This window comes from Thunnus thynnus, chromosome 13 (genome assembly GCF_963924715.1).
Source record: "Thunnus thynnus chromosome 13, fThuThy2.1, whole genome shotgun sequence".
Classification (NCBI taxonomy): Eukaryota; Metazoa; Chordata; class Actinopteri; order Scombriformes; family Scombridae; genus Thunnus; species Thunnus thynnus.
Genome location: NC_089529.1, coordinates 6261920 through 6282336, shown reverse-complemented (window position 1 = coordinate 6282336; position 20417 = coordinate 6261920). Strand labels below are relative to the sequence as shown.

The following is a 20417-nucleotide window of genomic DNA, read 5'->3' as shown; positions in this document are numbered from 1 at the left end:
TAAATAACAAGATAAATAATCTTTATTTCCACGTCTTTGTCATTTATAAAATTATGTGTCCACAATTAATATTAACAAGGCAATACAGAGAATCCTTTTTTCTCAGAGGTGGAACTCAGGCTCTAGAGACTGTTTATTTGTCTGTATAGACAAAGAGAAAGGGAACTGTTGGTCAGATGTTACTGATATGAACTTGATCACTCCTTTACTGTCAGTAAGGATGGTTATTCTTCTATAGATGGTAAAAGACTTTGAGTACCATGCTGGGAGAGTCAAGCGACTTCCCAAAATGTCAGACCCAGAAGGATTGTCACGGGTCTCTAGAGCCTGCATCCACACCAAGCCCTTCAATGTACAGTCATAAAACTTCATATCCCAGGATTCATCACTGCTTATCGCTCAGTGTAAACCATACACAGTTCATTCACAAATTCTTGAACATTCTCACACCAGATAACTATCACTGACATGATCAGCGTCAATTAATTAGCGTAAGCATGATTCTTGTCTATCTTAAACATGATAACGTCATATTCTTTCCCTACAGTAAAAGACACAAAACCCCAGCAACTGTAAAAACCAAACGGGAACAATGAAGAAACAACCTTTCTATTCTACAAAAAAAAGAGAGAGAGAGAGAGAGAGAGATCCTTAGATACCATGTGCTCAAAATAAAAATAAAAATGCTTTCTTGCAAGTCTGATGTTGGTAAGTACATTGATGTAAGTTATCAAAAAATTAAATATTATATACTGTATAGGTTATTATTACAGTAACAAGGTTCCATGCGATCTTATTCTCATCTTCTGTACAGAGTTGAGGATTCAGTAGTAAATAACAAGGCTATAGAGACCTATAGTGCCTGGTGGCCAGAGTGCCAGCATGTTACAGAGCCATGGAGACCTGGGACAGGGACAGGTGGTCTGCTGCTCTGGACAGAGGTGCCACATTTTCATGTTTTATGTTCAGTATAATTCAAATCAAGCCATTATTTACTTGAAACAAGATCCAGCTTCAGGTATGAAGTTAAAGGAATATTCCACCCTTAAATCTGATCACATTCGATGTTGTTGATGTGTTGTAATGAACTCTTTAGTGTACTTTCCCACAATCTGCTTCATTTACTTCTACTTAAGTTAGTGATTTTCGACTGTGCATTGCAAAGAATCATCTTTTACAACCCCCAGAGAACATGTGGCGCTGAAAATATCTGGACTTGGCAATGTCATGTCGTCCCAGTTTGGCCAGTTAATCCACTGGAGAACAATATGCTTCCAAGCAACAAAAGAGATGGATACAGCTATGTGAGTAATAGCAGATTTGTTTGTTTAAGGGTGGATTTTCCTTTAGAATCTAAACCGTGCTTGTTGAAAGCAGGTCTGGAAGCAAGAAAAGGGAGGAAATTGTGTCAATAACTCAAAGTAAATTGAATTTAAAGAACATTTCAATCTCACAGATATCTTCAACAGTTGCCTTGAAGATCTCTGTGAACGAAACGTTGCTTTATTAAATTCATCAAAAGCAACTGACAAAGAGTGCAGATCCAATTTCCATTTCCTCCTCCTGTAGACGTTTTTGGTTCAGCACCTTTTACAAAAGTTTTTTTTTTTGAATGTGCGCTCTCCTCTGTCCTATTTGGAAGCAACAAAAGACCGAAAACAACCACTGTGTCAGCCTGACCCAGTCTACAGAGCACCAGGGCCCACACAAAACCCATAATTAAGACTTAAAAGACACAATCCAAACCCCGTAGGTTCATTCAGTCAAATACATTATTATTTAGTCATTATAAAACAATACCCAAGTGAGTCGCTAAAGCACTGAGAGAGCAGGAGAAGCTGAGGGAGCCGCGCACAAAGCACAACAAAAAAGGGTTTCCTATTAAACAGGCCACACACCAGGTGGACATTCAGAGTCTTTAAGACCTCAAGTGATCAGTATGAATCAGTGTTCGGGCACGTATGAGTGAGAATGGTGGCTGTGGGTAAAAAGTTAATTAAAGGCTAGCTAGAAACATTCATTTCGACCACATTTTCAATGTGGAGGTGCAGTGGGCTGTATGTATAAGGCATGGATGTTTACTGTGCTTAATATATAAATGATTGATGACCGAGTGATGTAAGACTGAGACAATCAAGCAGTTCATTTGCCGTTCCTTAACTTACTTTAACTACATCTGTGCGATTCAAAAACTGAAAAGCCTACCAAGTCAAATTAGACCAATTAATTCAAGTAAGGCTAAATGCACACTCACCTACTGTAAGCGCTGGTGCAGGATTAGAAATAACTGAATAACTTAAAGGTAGATGAGATAATTATTCTGACCAGAATGTCATAAAGCATCACCCTCTTTTTCAAATCTACCTTTAATTCACTCAATGAAATAACTTGCTAGGATATCTGACAGCTGAAACTCCGATGGCAGCGCAGCAGATGGACATTAAAGTCAGGCCTAAGAGGACCAGCCAGGCGGACTGGCTGACAACTACACTGCTGATATGCTGGTTTGGTTGCTGTTTGACTTTTCACTTTTTTTTTTTTTTTTCCTCTTTCCTTTTTTTTCAGTTTTGCTAAGTCTGCGAGCTGACCTCAGCTCCTCAAATAAAGAGCTGAAGGAAGCGGCCAAGCAGCGTAAAGCTATTCACACCTTTAGGCGGAGCAACATTTCCACACCCAACTCAAGAGCCCGACGTGTTGCCACCCGGGACCACAGCTGCCTCCTCAACAGAGAGCCAGAAAGAGAGACAGAGAGAGAGAGAGCAAGACGGGCAAGGGGAGACTAGTTGTGCGTAAAACACGATCAAACAGGAGTTAGACTTTGTATGTGGTGAGAGCAAAGATGAAGAGCGATGAAGGAGCAGCAGTGTGACCACATATACAATTGTGTTGTGCGGATGAGGCTGTGCTCCTACTGAGCTGGCTGGGATTCACTGCCAGTAGTGTGGGTGACAGAAACCTGGACAGTCTCAAGAGCCCGATGTTTTTCATCTTCCACATTATTTCTGGTGCTCTTCTTTCACCAGAGTGAATGCCAGTCTCTCTGTGGTCTTCTCCACGGCACGCTTCGCCCCTCAATCTCTCTTTCGGTCTCTGTGCTGATTTCAAACACCCGCCTCCCCTCCCCAGAAATCCCACCCAGTATTACCCACCTCTGTTCCCCTGTCCTCCCTCTCCTTCCCTCCCCAAAGTCCAGTCACTGCACCACTATGTTTGTATTGTACAGTCAAAAAAACAAAAAACAAAACAATGAGCAGAAATCTTTAAAAAGCAGAGCCCTGGGCAGTTTTATCTATTTTTTTCTGCGGTTGTTTCTTGCTCTCGCAACTATGACGACAGGCCTGCATCTGCCTGCTCTCACCCACACACACACACAAACACACACACACACACGCACACGCAGCGCTCATTTACTCAGGCACTCGTACAAAGCCATGCTCGCAGGAACACGCATGCTCTCTTTTCTTGCACACCCGTTCTCATGTAAGCCCCGCTCATTTCTAGTGGTGGTGGTTGTTGTTGTTGTTGTCGGACATGCAGGAGTGGGGAATGAGGACAGGGGAGAAAAAAGGTTTCTAGCTCGTAAAGGGAAGAGGAGGGTAGGCGTGTGTCTAACTGTGTGAGTGTGTTGAGGGAGAGGTCTTAGTTCAGCTGCCATCTCCTCCGGTATTTCTTCTCCTCGTCACCTGCCAGGGGGATAAAAAACAAGTGATTTAGAAAACAGCGACTAGTGCGATTAGTCTATAGCTGAGAGTTTCTACGGGGGAGAGAAGAGGGCACTGAGAGGTTGGAAATAGAGTACCTTTTCACAGAAGGTGAGATAATAAGAATTTAGGCTGCATTAGAAATGCAGGAGAGAGAAAAAAAAAAGAGTAGAAAAGACTGGTCAGTAGACAGATAAAATCCTATTTAATTTCTAAAATCACAAGAACATTCACAGACTTTAAGAGATTTCACAAGCTTGAAACATTTCAGAGTCACAACATTAATTTTTAATGGGTGGTTCATTGGAAAACTGAAAAAGAAAAGGGTTCAGTGTACCTTCTAGATGGTTCCTGGAGATGTATTTCAGTGCCTCATCCAGGAGGATGACTGGGATGGAAATCTTCAGGACTACAATCCACTGGGACCAGCGCAGAGGGGTCACCTGGAAGATCAACTGGAGGATGGAGGCAATGAAAAAAAGTCAGAAACTCTTCTAATAGTGCATCATATGGTAGACAGCATGTTTTCTCTCTAGCAAGTTTTTACTTTTATAATTGGACACAACATCATCTTTGCCTTCAGCTATTACATTGCACAAACCACAAGTAAACAGACATTTTTTGCCCCGGGTTTTGCCTATCAGGCAACATGCTGCTCAATCCTCTTGGCAGAAGATGTTGGTGCAGTATGCATCCTGTGAGGGAGACCGCAGACAGTCCATCCACCTCCTCTGCATAGTCGGGCAAAAAAATTGTTCTAATCTGTTTTTATTTTCAGATAATTCTTCTAAAAAGATGCTACGACTGATCAACAATCACAGATAATGCTGTGTGCGAATAAAACATTATTTATTGAGTTTAAAGGTTGTGATGGTGTTTGGGATCTTGAGGGGGCAGCTGTATCTGAACTCCATGTGAACTGTAAGCCTTCTTGTTGACTTTTTAAATAGTTTGACTTTTTTTGTCAAACATTACTTATATAATATCATAATTTTATCTATCATCAAAGTATTAGGTCTTTATGAAGGAATTAAGTGATTTTAGGGTTAGTGAATATCTATGCGAGTATCAATTTACCTGGCATTTTTTGTTATACTCCCATTATTATGGAAAGCATGGTAATCAATTCAATCATATTTTGTTATTTGCAATAAAATTTGTATTGCATATGCAATTATTTATGACTGCTGCACTTTTTTTTAAACCTCTGAATCCAAACCTATGCCCTCTGTGTGAGTATTATCAGCATGCATTTTTCACATCTCCACACAGATCCAAAGCAGAGTCTCCAACAGTCCCATAGAGGAATACTCACCGGCAGAGGCTCAACATAGAGGATGAAGAAGTGGAGGGAGAGAGAGAGGATGATGGCTCCCAGCAGCCAAATATTGACCCAAGGAGGCATCCTGATGAGCGACTGGTTCTCAGACAAACTGGCAGGGAGAAGGTTTAGTAGATCAAAATATGTTGACAATTCAGCTGCTCAACTTGACATTATGAACATACAAGGAAGTGATTCCATCAGGTTGTAAAGAACAAACGTGAAACATTCTGGCAAGCTCTCAGACTTTAAGATTTCATCAGTTTGATGTAGGAACATTACAGCTATTTTACAATTTAAAAAATTAGCTGACATTTAATTAAAGTGTAGCTAACACTCAGTGCATCATAACAACAGATCTCCCTTGTTATATCTGTGCTAGCAACCATGTAAACATGTGTCCCCCCCGTCAGTTTTACTGGCTGTCTTGGCTTGGGATGAGTTCCATTTTCATTGGTCAGGCAGCCGATTATTTTAACCTTCCCTTTCTCAGATTCTTTCCTAAATGAGACATTAGTATTTGTTTCTATAGGGAGCTACTGACAGACTTGCTCCATGAGCAATTCTGGCAAAAACACACCAAGTTTTCCCTTCATACTGCTGTTCTTTTTATTTCCTGCATCCCCAAAAAAGCACGATTCCATTTCTTAAGATGTGTGGCTACACTTGATTCATGTGCCACATTCACCAAATGCAAAATATAAAATATATCTCCATCATAAACAGCAGAGAATAGAGATGATGTTTTGTTTTTCCAGCATGCTGTTATCCCTCAGATGGCTCCGTTATGCTTTCTCAAAGGGAGCACTGTCTTGTTAGATGACAGTGTCTCTTCTGATTATAAATATCTGACAGCTGTGACATTTAAGGAGTGTTTACCCAGACATCGCAACAGAAGATGACTGACCTGTTGAGTGCGTTGAACATTTCGATAGTGACCAGCACAGACAGGGCCATGGTTGTGGGGTAACGGGATTCAAACACCTCGCAGTCTATACCCTCAAACATAGGGTTATCCCCAGTACACTGCATGAAGTGTCTCTGTAGAGAGAGACAGACAGGAGTTAGTGTTTGTGTGTACGTGTGTGCGCCTGCATGTATGTTGGCAGGATGTCACCAGGACCTCTGCGACCTGGTTTGATGGAACTCAGATCTGATGGGGGAACAGCTGCGGAACCTTGGCCTTGTTCCCACCCTGTGTGTAATCAAACCACATGGGTCTTCCTTTTCTATTTCTGTCCACTGATGGGATCGCCAAACATTACTGAGTCCAACAGCGGGGGATGTAAAGGAGGCTGGGAGCGGGTACATATCAAAACATAGGAAAAAAAACCCTATTCTCTGAGGACAGGACTGCTGCAGAAAAACATAGAAGACAGACAGAGCAGAACAATGTTTTACAACTCACCAGCTGATAGAAAGACACTTGTGGGCCTTCTTCATCAAACAGGTACCACCATGTGGCAGCACTCACTGTTCCAAGACCCACATATCCTACAGGAAAAACAGTCAGATTTGTCAGAGATGGCTGTCCAGGAAACAGGATTTAAGTCAAATATTACTATAACTAGAAGGATACAGTATATAGTCTTCATTGTCCCAGGAGGAAAATGTATTTCTAAACTACCAGAGAATATAGGCTATAGATGGGTTTCCCAGGGACTGCACTGCATACACGGATGATATAAAGCAAACTAAAATGACTGAGAACTTATGTGGAGATTAAAATGAGGAGTGATTTTGTGCCTTGAACTGCACAAATCTAAAAGTACTGTGCATAAAATGTTCGATCCCATGCAGGAAACCTCCTTGTTAGCTTACAGAGCTTCATTAGCTATTTGCATGCAGTGATCTGGTCAAAGCCCTGGATTTTAATAAGGTGGTGGATGGTTTTGCGCAAAAACTGGTGAGCAAAAACACCTGTTTTAAGGAAAGACTAACACTTTTACTGTGTGTTTATGGCAGTTCAATGAATTGTGCAAATGTTTTTCAGGCTCTGTGATCAATGCTTAGGGGAACAGCTTGATGTGCATTTAGAGCTTCAGTGTGTGACTTGGTGACAGCTGATAGAGGTGGCAGATTGATGGATTTGGATAGAAAATGCATCAAGTTGTTACACTTGTAATATTAGAAAAAAAAAAATCACTAACAGGTGTGTAGAGTCTCTTTTCGTGATCCCCTGCAGCTGATATATAATACTTAAATCCTGTACTGACAGTTTGCTATGAGTGGAGATTAGCCTGAACACACTGCAGGCATCTGAGTTAAAAGTTACACAGAGAGAAACATGAGACATCCAGCAACTAGTGTCTGGTATATTTTGATGGTAAATGGCAAGATTTTGATAATGTTAACATTGTTAACATTAATATTCAGAATGAGGGTGCATCTGTGCTCTAATGTTACTTAACTAACTCTCACTCTCATTATTATTGTTATAAGCTCCCATTTTCTCACTAGAATTAGAACTAGTTTTGGAAATGTGACTAATTTTTTTTTTTTACTAAACTGTCTGTTAATGTATTTTCTACCTGTGCTGTGCACACATCCTCAATTGTAACGTGAAACTATATTTAATATGTGTGACACAATCACACATTGATTTACAGTAGTTTAATCAGACCAGCACTAAGGCTACCTCCAATGGCCAGGTATCTGAAGAAGAGCCAGCCAGAGATGAGAGGCTCCTTTGAATTGCGGGGAGGTTTGTCCATGATGTCCAGGTCTGGGGGGTTAAAGCCCAGGGCAGTGGCAGGCAGGCCATCGGTCACCAGATTAACCCACAGCAGCTGGACTGGAATCAAAGCCTCAGGGAGACCCAGGATGGCTGTCAGGAAGATGCTGCAGAAGGACAGAGAGAAGACACACACATCAGCTGAGGACATCAGAGTAAAGGTGAAGACAGTATCTCAGTGTGTTTCTGTTCCTTACCAGACGACCTCTCCCACGTTTGAGGAGATGAGATATCTGATGAACTGCTTCATGTTGTTGTAGATGGCTCTGCCCTCCTCCACGGCAGCCACTATGGTGGAGAAGTTATCATCGGACAGCACCATCTCAGATGCAGACTTGGCCACGGCTGTGCCAGAGCCCATGGCAATGCCAATCTCTGCTTTCTTCAGGGCCGGGGCATCGTTCACACCATCTCCAGTCTGGGACGAGAAAAGATTGCTTGTGTCATTAGTACATCAGAAAACACGAGTCACAGGACTGAATTTAAGTTCCTGATTATGTGGAGAATCGCAAAATATAACTGAAATAGATGCTATTCCAGTTTGATTGTAGCCACACTAGTAGGCATTAGCATAAAGGACTAAGACCCATAAATTCATTAAACATCTAAAGAATAAAAGCTCAAATAACTTCTTAGGAGTTCACAAACTGATGTTTTATGGTATATTAAACAAGACAAAACCCAAATTTGTAATTTTTGTTACTACTGCTGCTTCAGCTGCGAGTTGTTGATTCTTAAAATATTGAGCACACATTATGTTTTTAGGGAAGATTATTCTTTAAATAGAGCCGAGTCTAACAAACTAACAATGATTGATAACTGCAATCTCATTAAGGAAAGTCTCATTATCGTTTCAGATCCAGACAGGATTAAGCTAAAGCTGAGCAAGTGAGATACAGATCCGTCATGGCAGGGCCTAAAGCGGCTTTGCACTGCGGTAAACGGTGGAGCGCGTCTGACAGGCAAATGGTGATACTGTTGTCTCCCTCTCTCCCTCCCACCCTCCCTCCCATCTTCCCCTCGGATCAATCCCTCTTCTGAGACGTGTGTCAGATAGGAAGCAGCAGAGCGGGCCGGAGATGACAGGTTTTGATAGCAGTGTCTGAGAGAGCAGCCTCAGAGAGACCTGGAACATGTCACGCCTCACTGACCTCTTCTTATCCATTCTTGACAAGTCATTCACATAACGCATGGTTGAAGGAAGGAGAAAATGCATTTTTTCTGCCTTGCGACAGGCATAAAGCAATATATGACAGAGGAAGTATACAGAGAAAAGGATATAGAGTTTAGAGTTACTTAGAGAAATGAGTTGATGAAACCATGTGAGCAACTAGAAATTCATCCCTTCTCCTCACCATGGCAGTAATCTCATCGAATGACTGCAGGTATCCGACAATCTTAGACTTGTGAGCTGGCTCAACGCGGGCGAAGCATCGTGCCCGTTTGACGGCTTCTCTCTGTGCCTCCGGTGGGAGATCATCAAACTCGCGGCCTGTGTAGGCCTTTCCTGTCACGTCCTCATCCTCAGAGAAGATGCCAATGCGTCTGCAGATGGCCACAGCTGTGCCCTTGTTGTCTCCTGTGATCATGATAACACGAATACCCGCCTCGTTGCACAGTTTCACTGAACCGATCACCTCCTTCCTGGGTGGGTCGAGCATGCCCACACAGCCAACAAAGGTGAGGCCCAGCTGAATAGAGAAATGGAAAAAAAAGAGAGAGAAAGGGGTATTAAGTTACACAGGACTATATCTAAAAACAGAATCTCACTCCAATTCCAAAGAAATGGATTTCACCACTTGTGTTGCTGCTGTAAACAAACAGATTACTTCCAGCACAACAAAGGAAATGTTCCAAGGAAGAGCAACCAAGTGTAAAATGCTTTAAGTGCATAAAGGTTTAATCACTACTGTGATGTGAACAGAAGATAGACAGCAGCAAGAATGACAATAAAGGTGTAGCTGGACATTTGAGGAAATACACTTATTTACTTTGAGACAGTTAGCTTGGCTTAACTGTCATACCTTCTAAGCTCACAAATTACCAGTAACAAGTTATATCTAGTTTGTTTAATCCATACAAAAACCATATTGTAAAAATGACAAGTTACCCCCCATAAAAATCACAACTTGGTTTGTGTACAGATTAAATAAAAAATGAGATGTATATCATATTAATTAGTAAGAAGAGGTGCTGGAAGGTGGATTTTTTTGGACAGAATCAGGCTGTTTCCCCTTGCTTCCAGTCTTTATGCTAAGCTAAGCTAACTGTCACCTAGCTCCAGCTTCATGTTTTTAATGGAGAGTGGTATCAATCATCTCATCTAACTTTCAGCAAGAAAGCAAATAAGCTTATTTTCCAAAATGTCAAACTATTCTGTTAAATGTCTGAAAAGGTGAGTCATTACTGTACAAAATGAAGATTTTTAATTTGACCCTATTTGAGCAACTCCTAAGCTAAATATCAGATGTTACCACAGGTCAGGTCCCCTACCTCATACTCTGCAAACTTGCTGGAATTCTCCAAGTCCATGTCCTCTTTGCGTGGTGGGGTGTCATGGGTGGCCAGTGCCAGGCAGCGCAGGGTGTCCCTGCCTGTCCCCCAGTCCCGGATCTTAGACAGCAGCTGCTCACGCAAGGCTGGTGTCAGTGTCACCCTCGCTGTTCCCACGCGCAAGTACTGGCAACGCTCAATCACGCTCTCCGGAGCACCCTGTGGGGAAAGAATAACATCAAAAAACAATAGAGCTCAAATGGCAATAATGATAATAAGTATTTCTATCTGTTTATTTGTGATTGTATGATTCATTCATGCCTTGATGAACATCTTGCTCTGGGAGCCTGGCTTGACGGGGGTGCAGTAGACAGACATGGACTTGCGGTCACGAGAGAACTCCAGGGTGAACTCCTTCTTCATCAACTGCCTGATCACCTGATGGATGAGCAAGAGGGAGAAAAGAGTAAAATGACAGACAGAAGAAGAAGAAAGTGACAAAGGGCCAGAGCTGGAGCTAAATAGCTGTATTTGTGGGCAGCTGTCAGGCTGGCAGCCGGTGGATGACAGAGGTTTGGCTGAGCTACTGACAGTTGAAGGATGCCTCTTTAGACCGAGCAATCAACTGCCTTGTCTGGATGTCTGGCTGGTGCCGTAGAGAGGCAGCAGCCAGATGTCTGTGTACAACAGGACTTAACATTAATGTAGCAAAAAGTGAACTTGAAGTATATGGAAACCAATAGAAAAATACTAATGAGATGACAGACCAAAAACTGTATGAACACAAAATTCTATTATTACTGACATACTTTATTATCTGCATTTAGTGTGAGGTCTTGTTCTACCAGTAGGTGTCCTTCTAGTTCAGAGTCAGTGCTGATCCCAGAGTACACAGCTGAGAGGTTAACGCTGATAATGCTCTCTGCCCAACCAGACGGCTGTGATGTACACGCACGCTGTCAGGGGGCTTCAAACAACTGACGGATGTTCTAAAATCTGTCAATGTGACAAAGTTCTCCTCTCTATCTCTATCCAAAAGAAAGAGCAAAGGGAGTTTGTCTTGGCATGGCAGGCTAGGAATTATTCTCCCCCTCTCTGTTTTGTTTTCTACTTGTGTACACTCGGCAGACATGTGGAAAGTTAAGGTCATCTCATTTGAAATTACTCATCTAAAATTTGCTGAGCATGCATGTTATCATTTGTAAGCAATGTCCTGCATTTATCCACTAAGCAGATGCACTGGACCAGTTTTGAGGTTTGAATTTAAACCAGACATTCAATCAAACATGTGCTTCTCTACCCTTCTGTCACTCATCTCATCTGAGACTCCAAAGTGTTTGTCACTGACGAGCTTTGCTTTGCCTGGAAGTGAGACCAATGGGAATTTCAATGACCTTTATCTGCAGTGGAGTGAGGCATGGTGGTGGCTGACTTGAACACAGTTGATGACAGGGCCCCTTGGCACTGAAACACCAACATCAGCTTAGTGATCTCATTGGCTGTTCAGACACCAAGACATACTCTCATGCACAGGTCGGAGTCAACACTTTCCACATAGAACTGACATCTTCCTGAAGGGGAACGTACGCTTAATTTGTGCAAAATAGATCTAATCTCAAAGCAATGCTGCAGGCAGGAGTATTGGCTTTTTTAAAATCATATTCAAAATATTCTAGTGGCTGACGTTTGTTTAACTCATAACCAAACAATCAAAGGTTCACACCCTGTAATTAAATATGTGTGTCTGCCAACAACCTTGTGCTTATCGAACAGTTCTAGAGTAAGATACTGAAGCCCGACCTGTGAGTCATTCTGGATAAGAGCCGAAACAATACTTTGATGTAAGATATCATCTTGCACAAATAGTTTTAAGCAGGGACACACTGGGTCATTATGTCGTCCCCTGTGCAGTGCGTAACCAGGCAGTGTACAGTATGGTGTAATGGGAGCGGTAATTACAGTCTCATTGGCATATTCATGCTGAGGAGTGTAAAGCCTGCAGCGAATATGCCAGTTACTGCATACAATGTGCTTGCTATAGATAAATGAATGAATATAATACATATTTCAACAGACTTGGTTTAAAACACCTCTCAAACAACATTGATCGGACATCAATACAGAGACAAAGACACAGCAGGGTCACACACACCTGCACATGTGGCTTACCGAGTTGCAGGTCCCGGCACGCTCCACCTTGCTGAGTCCAGATACGTCAGTCTTAAAAACGTTCATCTTCTCTACCAAGGTGGTGAGAGCTGTCTCTGTGGCTTCACCCACCTTCTCATAAACCCCTTTGGCCTGAGAGAGAACAAAAATACTGTACATCAAAAACTTGGATTCAGATTTCAGTTTTTTATAGAAGCAGAGTCGCAGTAAGCGTTTGAAGAGTGATTAGTCCCATTTGTCACAAGTCATTTAATTCAGACCCCTTTATGATGACATATTTTTTAGGTGAAATCTGAGGAGAAACAGATTCGCAACCAGACACCGCTTCAATTGTTAAACAGGGTTTCTGCAGTGTTTGCCAAATTAAATTTAAGACATTTAAGAATGCAATTTAAAACCTTTTCCTTTGTTATACTGGTCAGCTGCAGAGGAATGGTGGAAAACCAGTAGGGACAATAAGGCCTACATTTTTTTTTTCCAGAAACTTCTCAGTTGTATATAACAATAATTATTTGTAATATAATTTATCAATTACTGTCACCTGGACCCAGAAGCAGTTACAAATTAAGTTAATTCATATTTTTGGACATTAAAGCTGCTGAACTGTTGTAGCTAGCAGTAGTGACAGAGTTTGCTACAGGTCTGATGACACTGACTGAAACTCCACAAAAAATGACATTCAAGACTTTGAAAACCTTCAAAGGCCTTTTTTGAGGGAACTGAATTCAGCGTTTTTTAAGACTTTTCAAGACCTGCAGATACCCAGTTAAATACGAACAATCGTCTTTAAAATGACACAAGAATGACACTTGAGTGAACATGCTGTGAGCAGTTCTGCAGGTAATTCAGCTGCACTTCTACAGACGTTTGAGTCATACATGTGAAGTGTTATTAAAGGTGTACCCTCGCCAGCTGAGATGCGGAGTAGGTGAGCTGAAGCGGTAATAGTGTACCACACATCATTTGTTTGTGTGACCGAGCACAGACAGCAATAAAACACCTCTCTCCCCTCGAGTGCTCATCTGCTCTGTCCCTCTCTCTTTCCTGGTCTAGCACACTTTGATCTCAGGCTCTTCATTCAAAAAAAAAAAAAAAAAAAAAAAAAAAAACATACAAAATTGGTGGTAAAACGACCATTTACGAGAAGAGAAACAGTTAGTCTGGGAGGATACATGGGAGTTGAGAAGTGTCTTATCCCTGGCCTCTCTCCTCAGCGTGGTTACCATGATACCATGGTGATGACAAAGAGGTGAGAAAAGCAATCCAAACCAGAGAAAAAGATCATACATTGGAATAAAATTAGCTCAGCTGCAGAAGAGAAGGCTCTCTGTAGTGTGTGTGTGTGTGTATTCCAGTGCTACCTTTTATAGAGTTATTGCAGTGTGTATATACATACTGGAAGTACGCCATGAAATTTGCAAAGAAAGCGCACCTATACAATGCTGTATGTTTTACAGATGGGTCTATTTTGCATGGCAACTTAAAAATGATGTCAGCTAGGCAAATTGTACTTATGGAATCATCTGTATGTGAGTGTACGTGTGTGAGTTAATGACCTCATTGTAGTCCAGTGAGGAGTCATTGCACATGGAGCACACAGTAGCCAATTCCAAAAGTCCATCATAGTCTCCACACTGGATAGGCCTGTCTCCTTTCAGTCTGGAAGGAAAACATTCACATACACTCACATGAACGTCATTCACAACAGCAAAGCACAGGGGAAAACACTTCACAGTTCGCTACACCTCAGACACAGTAACCTCATCAATATTTATGAGCGGGGAAGGCGTTTAGTTGTTTAGCATTCCGAAGTTCACTGGAGAAACAGTGGTTGTACAGTAGTAAACAGTGTATGTGTGTGTGTGTGCGTGTGTGAGAGAGAGAGAGAGATAGAGAGAGAGTGTTCCTGACAAGCAGTGCTGACTGCATGACAACCATGGATCCCTTCCCAGTAGAGACTGCAACCGTTGCTAGCGAAGCTCCCACACAATAACCCACACTCTGCTGTTATGAAATCGACAGGTTCATGCAGAGTCAGAATGCTGTACTCACCAAACAGCAAAATAAACAACATGCAAACCCAGTGACCTGTCATCTCCCACCTAATGACTAGCCACCTACCTGTATTCCTACACAAGCACATATTTATTTTTTTACCTTAGATTTTTAAAAACAGTAACTCTGACACGGCACAGATTAGGAAAATCTTACTTTAAGACCTTATGTTCAATTTATCTACCAAAAATTCACCTTGCAACAAGGTGAACCAGGAGAGTGTGTAGTCTTACAATTTTACATGATTGTTACTGCAAATGTATTTTTCTTCAACTAATATGCACACATCCAGGAATTGTTAACAACTTCCCTGGTTATCACAGACATTGCCATAGCAACCCATAAAGCAGAATTAGTCATATTTTTTGGGAATCATTAGCTCTGATATAACACATCCTGGACCACAGATCACATTGCACTTTGCTTGACTAAATCTATTTATATTATTCATTATCTTGTTTTAATGATAACAACTCAGAATTTCATCAAAGCCAGGAAGAAACGGAAAAGAGTGAAAATGTGTTAGAGTGTAAAATGCTTTGGTAAACCTTGGAGATCACACACACTTTTCATTTAATGAGGTATTATGTGAACAGACGTAACATCTTGGAACTGTGATACTCACACTTGTCCTTCAGGGGCATATGTAGAGCCAGTTATAGAGAATTCATGAAGGGAGCAGCTTGAATCTTCCACCTTGTCGGCAACAAACATCTGGAGAAGAGAGAAGGCAAAGACAAACAGAAGCAGTACAGTTAGCTGATTCGTCAGATCCAGGGTTGCTCTGTGTGTTGCGACTGCTCACCCTCAGACGAGAGGTAGTTGCCATTCCTCTACTCAAACTTTTTCCTTACTCTCATCGACCTCACAGTACCCTCCAGTGAGTCATCATTACAAAAGTATGTTGCCTGGGCAAGAATTCGTCAGACCCACACAAATATAAATATATATAAAAATATACCTATTGTTGCATGGTTTTCATCGTTAAATGAAACTCTTCAGTTTCAGTCAAGAAATCCCTCAAACTGAAAGCTTTTCCACCCTCAGATGACCAGCAGTGGCTACACTGTCACCCCTTTTCATTATTTCTTAGTGTTTCTGAACGCAGGCGACTTGGGAGCTGCACTGCTCACATGTCTTGATGTAAAGTTTCATCAATCACTCACACTGCCGTATACATTTCAGTCTACTGCTGGAAAACAAAGCGTAAGGAGAAAGATCTGAAGTCCCAGAGCTGTCCAAGGATTTGCTTTGTTGGCTGCTTTGTTGGCAAATCTTCCTCCTGAAATTCCCCCAGAAGGTTGGTTCACGATGCACTGCTGAAACTAATATATTGATAAAAACAAGTTTTGAAGCGAATGTTGAGGCTGGTGGTTTATAAAAATGAGATACAACGCTGTTTCCAGTCCAAGGCCTCTCTGTGCTTCTAAACAGCTTATCTGACTGTTGTACACAATTTCACTATAGGCTAACTGACTGACCTTTATTAATTCATATTTTTTTAATATCTTGACACTTCAGTTCAGCAAACTGTAAACACGCACACACACCAAGGGAAAACACCACTATGACCCAGCTTAGCTCTGTTTAAGAATCCATTAAATCCAGCTGATTGAAGAATTAATGAAGCAGCCATTTGGTTAAACTTGGTTTCCTTCTCAATTCTTCTGTTAGTGTGTGTGTGTGTGTGTGTGTCACTGACTTACCAGCATCCATCAATTTAAAATGGAACACTAAATCGATGGCAGACCTCAGATGAGAGGTAGTTGCTGTCCCTCTAGCACTTGAGCCTAAAAGGTACGTTTTAGCCTTTTAATGGAGTAATTATTCCCTAACAACTCTCTGCTGCAACAGGGTTATTACAATTAGTCTACTGATGTAGTCTAGTCTGGACAAGATGAAGCACAGTTATAAATAACTGTCATACTGAATCATGATTATAGTCTTTGTGAGATTATAGCTTTTGTGAGAACATGCATTTTGCATTTGTAATTTTTGACATCAAGACATTTTCCCTCTTTTACTTCAATAAACAGTTGCACTACTGAGAGGGAGATTTGAAGTTGTAGCTTGTTCACATGCGTTTCATTCACCTGTCAGAACTTCTGTGACTTGAGGATTTGAATCAGTTTTACTGAAAAACAAAATATACAGATTTGAGAGAAAAAAAAATGTGAGTACAATATTTGCATAAAAAGGTTATTATTTAATTTCTATTAAAGTCTGTTTAGGTTCAACCGGATTAAGAGTCTACAACCATGCTAGCGGCTCTGTGAGAGTGTAATTATTATGCTGCTAAATGCTAACATCAACATCCTTACAATAACAATGCTAATGCTGATGTTCAGCAGGTAAAATGTTTGTTATGCAAGTGTTTGGTCATAAAGTATTGAAGTATAAAGTATTCTACAAATTGAAATTTTGTCTAGGTGATATTGCTAGAGAAAAGTCTTAAAGGGGGCATGAAATATGCATGTTTTGGCACTGGTAGTGCCCAAATGTATTAGAAAACCACCTTGCCTAAAATAAGATTTAAAAATGTTGTTAAAACCACAGATATGACAAATGTATTTTCGTAATTTCTACCTGGCTATCTAGCTAGTGAGCCACCATTTTGGAGTGACGTCATTGCATACATAATGGGGTTGGTTCCGTTGGCAAGTGAAGACAGTGAAGCATTTCTGGCCCCTAGTATCTAGTTTCTATTCTGGTCTACTTTGATTTTTCAGTTTTTTGGTAGGTGCTATAATAGATACTAGTACTAGTTTTTAGAGACTATCATCTGACAGTATCAAAAGGCAAAAGCTAGACTAGACTAAAGTACTGAAAAATTGCCATTTGCATAAATATATTATTTGGCCTACTGCCACTTCTATTGGTTCATATTGTTGATTTATTAGTTTTATGGACATGTTGGTCATGACTAAAACCAGTGCAGTAGTAAGCAGGTAGAGCTGTCATAGGCCAATCAAAAATGCTTATTTATTTGTGAGCCAATTCCGGGATGGTAAAAAAAAAAAACCAAAACAACAAAAACAAGTCAGGCCTCCAGTGGTTTCCTGGATGGACAGTCATGCGATCAACACTTTGGGTTGAAAAAGTAAGATACTGTTCTAAAAGTAAATTGTTGTGCCTTACATTGGTTTGGGATGACTACGTTTTGTTTTTTTTTTTAAATTGCACACATGTGTGATACATTTTCGACAGTTGGGCCAAGTGAAGGAAAAGTCAGACATCCCATACACTAAAAAACTTCATTGCGCGCATTGCAAGAAGAAGAAACAAGATGATGATGAGGAAAATAATGGAATTGGGGATAATGTCTGGGGATTATCTAACATTTGGAGTCTAAAGTGGAGTGTCTGAGGTGTGAGCCTGTCTGACTGCTATGGAAAACATGGTAAGAAATATTTCTTTGGAGGTTTGCGTCAACTGTGATGACCTTCTCTGGCTGAGGAATCAAATGATGTATGGTGTGGAATGACGTAGGCTAGGTGAATACTTTCGGGCCTGGGTGTTTATAATGGTTGTGGTCCATTTTCGTCACCTTCCCACCTCAAACTGAATTTCTGACAGTCATTTTGGCACAGATGCTATGGAAATCTTTAGGCTTGGGACATGTGTCGGACTGTGTGTCGGGGTAGGTGGGGAGGGGGGCAACAGGTGTTCATGAGTTCTGCTGTTAGGAGTAAAAGATGTGTTCAATGACTCTGCACTCTGTACCTCAATGCCAAATCCCACTAAATCCTACGCATTGCACCTTTAACCCTGTAAAACTCATTTGTCGACCTACATCCAGGAGCAATACAATAGCGGCCTCTTTTTGGACTTCTGTCCTGTGGATCCCAAATCTCCATCTTTCACCGTTTCTCCCATTGTATCTTTGGAACTCAGCCAGTCCAATCAACCCTGTGATGTCACAGGTTATAGTACTGCAAGATGGTGGTACCCTTGCCACGAAAGACATAACAGGGTTGCTCTTTTCTTTTATATGTTTATATTTGTCATGTTTGTTATATAATTGTTGATTAGAGTGGAAATCTTTTTAGCAAATCATGTTAACTTCATTGACTGTTTCATATCCACTTTAAGGTCACCAAAGTGATTATGATTCATTCTGTGGGGAACATGAATGTTTGTACCAAATTTCATGGCACTCCATCAAATAGTTGTTGAGACATTTCACGCAAACCCACAAATGTCAACCTCACAGTGGCGCTAGAGGAAAAGTCAGAAGGTCACCAAAGTCATTAGGAGTCATCCTCTGGAGACTATGAATACCTTTACTCAATTTTATGGAAATTCCTTTATCTTCAACTGTCCTTACATTGCCATCCATAGAGCCATACAGCTGGCATGACTAAAAAGGCACTTTAGACACAATGTTAAAGTACTTATTTTTTGACTGCTTGATTATGTCTATAACTTCTAAACTGCAGCAGCAAAGGGGGTATGAAAAAAGAGATCCTAAAACTTCTATCAAATGTCTTACTGAACAGAACAGACTTACCCCATTATGCCCTGTATCATTGTTCACTAATTTTTCATTTAATTTTTAGATGTGTTGTCTGTGCTGATTTATGTGACTTTGAAAGCTTTACCCTTCTGTTCAATTCATAACTTCACAAAGGTCATTTGGCGCGGTAGTCTCTGCTCCACTATTCTATAAAAAAACAATGACCCCTCTGGGAACCAATAACTTCCACAAAAACACATACAGTACACACAAAGCAGGGACTGAGAAATATAATAAGGTTGTTCCATGGTCAGTTTTCTCTCACTATCTGATCCGCTGTGGTCTCCAAGGAAACAAGGCACAGTGTGATCCATGTGACTCAGTGGTAGTGGCACAAGTTTGTATTCTTCTACTCACTTCCTTTGAGCTTGTGTAGGGATGAATGGTGAGTAACCCTTTTAATGTGTGTATGTGTGCATGTGTGTATGTTTGAAGGGAAAAGGGAAGTACAGTGTTGGGACACGGAGGGGAATCCCTGGAAATCCTGCTGATATGGGGATACCCTTGAGGCCAGGGAGACACATGGTACTATCAGGGCCACTGGCTGGAGACCAGTCCGAGAATAAGCACAGATGGATAATCCTGGGCAAACATTCATGTGGGCATTTAAACCTTGACGCACGATAACCGTAAAAACAGACTCAGCCGTCTAATTATACAGCAAACATGACGAGGTATGAGTTACGCAACCACGAAAATGACTATCTCCAGGAAACACCATGACAAAAAAAACTGAAAAGCGGAAGTTTGATTTGTCTCTGTGAGCATATATAAGACCACCAGAGAGCTGACAACAGCAGGCCGGGGAGTAAAGGTGGAAGCAGAAGGTCAATATTTACCAGAGTTGGCCAGCCTCACTCTTTTTCTGTCTGGTAGGGTTTCAGGGTTGCGGTGAGATCACTTCTCCATGTCCCTCCTACGAGAGGGAACTCCCTGCCACCACACATTAATCGTACAAATACTCCACGTCATCTCGAGGAGCAAAAGGGGGGTGGTGCTTATGCGACAAGAGCAAAGCATCTGTTGTGCAGGAAGTGCACAGTACTCCAATGCAAACTCCATTTTGAAACAGAAAGTAATTCACAAGGACAAAGAGGATTAGAAGATGGTTTGCAATTCACGAATAACTAATAAAAACTGTCCAGATTCTAATGGTACTGATCCCCTTTCAATAATCAATAAACTAATACATGAAATCCAGATTTTCCATTGGAAATCACTGACATGGGCTGCCAACACTGTGATGTGACACTAGTCATGTCTGGGCATGACTTAAGTGCTGCCTTATAGTCATACTGGCCAGTAACTCTGAGGTCATTAGCTGAGGTGAGAGGTGAGATGGAGGATGTAAGGACAAGAGGTGTTAACTGAGATTAGGTGTGTGTGTATGTGTGTAGAGCCAGGACGCTTAACAGGAGCCAAGACAAA

General features: G+C 41.3%; 1 protein-coding gene across 1 annotated transcript in view; it reads right to left on the bottom strand.

Annotated features, from left to right (window-relative positions):
- Positions 1-20417, bottom strand: part of atp2a3 (ATPase sarcoplasmic/endoplasmic reticulum Ca2+ transporting 3) — a 50630-nt gene continuing 30213 nt past the window's right edge. Inside the window, exons 9-21 of the mRNA XM_067607470.1 lie at positions 15099-15187; positions 13975-14077; positions 12419-12550; positions 10571-10687; positions 10250-10468; positions 9112-9447; positions 7954-8174; positions 7661-7863; positions 6431-6516; positions 5930-6063; positions 5017-5134; positions 4039-4156; positions 1-3683 (exon numbers count right to left, since the gene is read on the bottom strand). Of these exons, the coding sequence (XP_067463571.1) occupies positions 3640-3683; positions 4039-4156; positions 5017-5134; positions 5930-6063; positions 6431-6516; positions 7661-7863; positions 7954-8174; positions 9112-9447; positions 10250-10468; positions 10571-10687; positions 12419-12550; positions 13975-14077; positions 15099-15187 (1920 nt within the window). The 3' untranslated portion in view covers positions 1-3639. The remainder of the gene's footprint in view (positions 3684-4038; positions 4157-5016; positions 5135-5929; positions 6064-6430; positions 6517-7660; positions 7864-7953; positions 8175-9111; positions 9448-10249; positions 10469-10570; positions 10688-12418; positions 12551-13974; positions 14078-15098; positions 15188-20417) is intronic.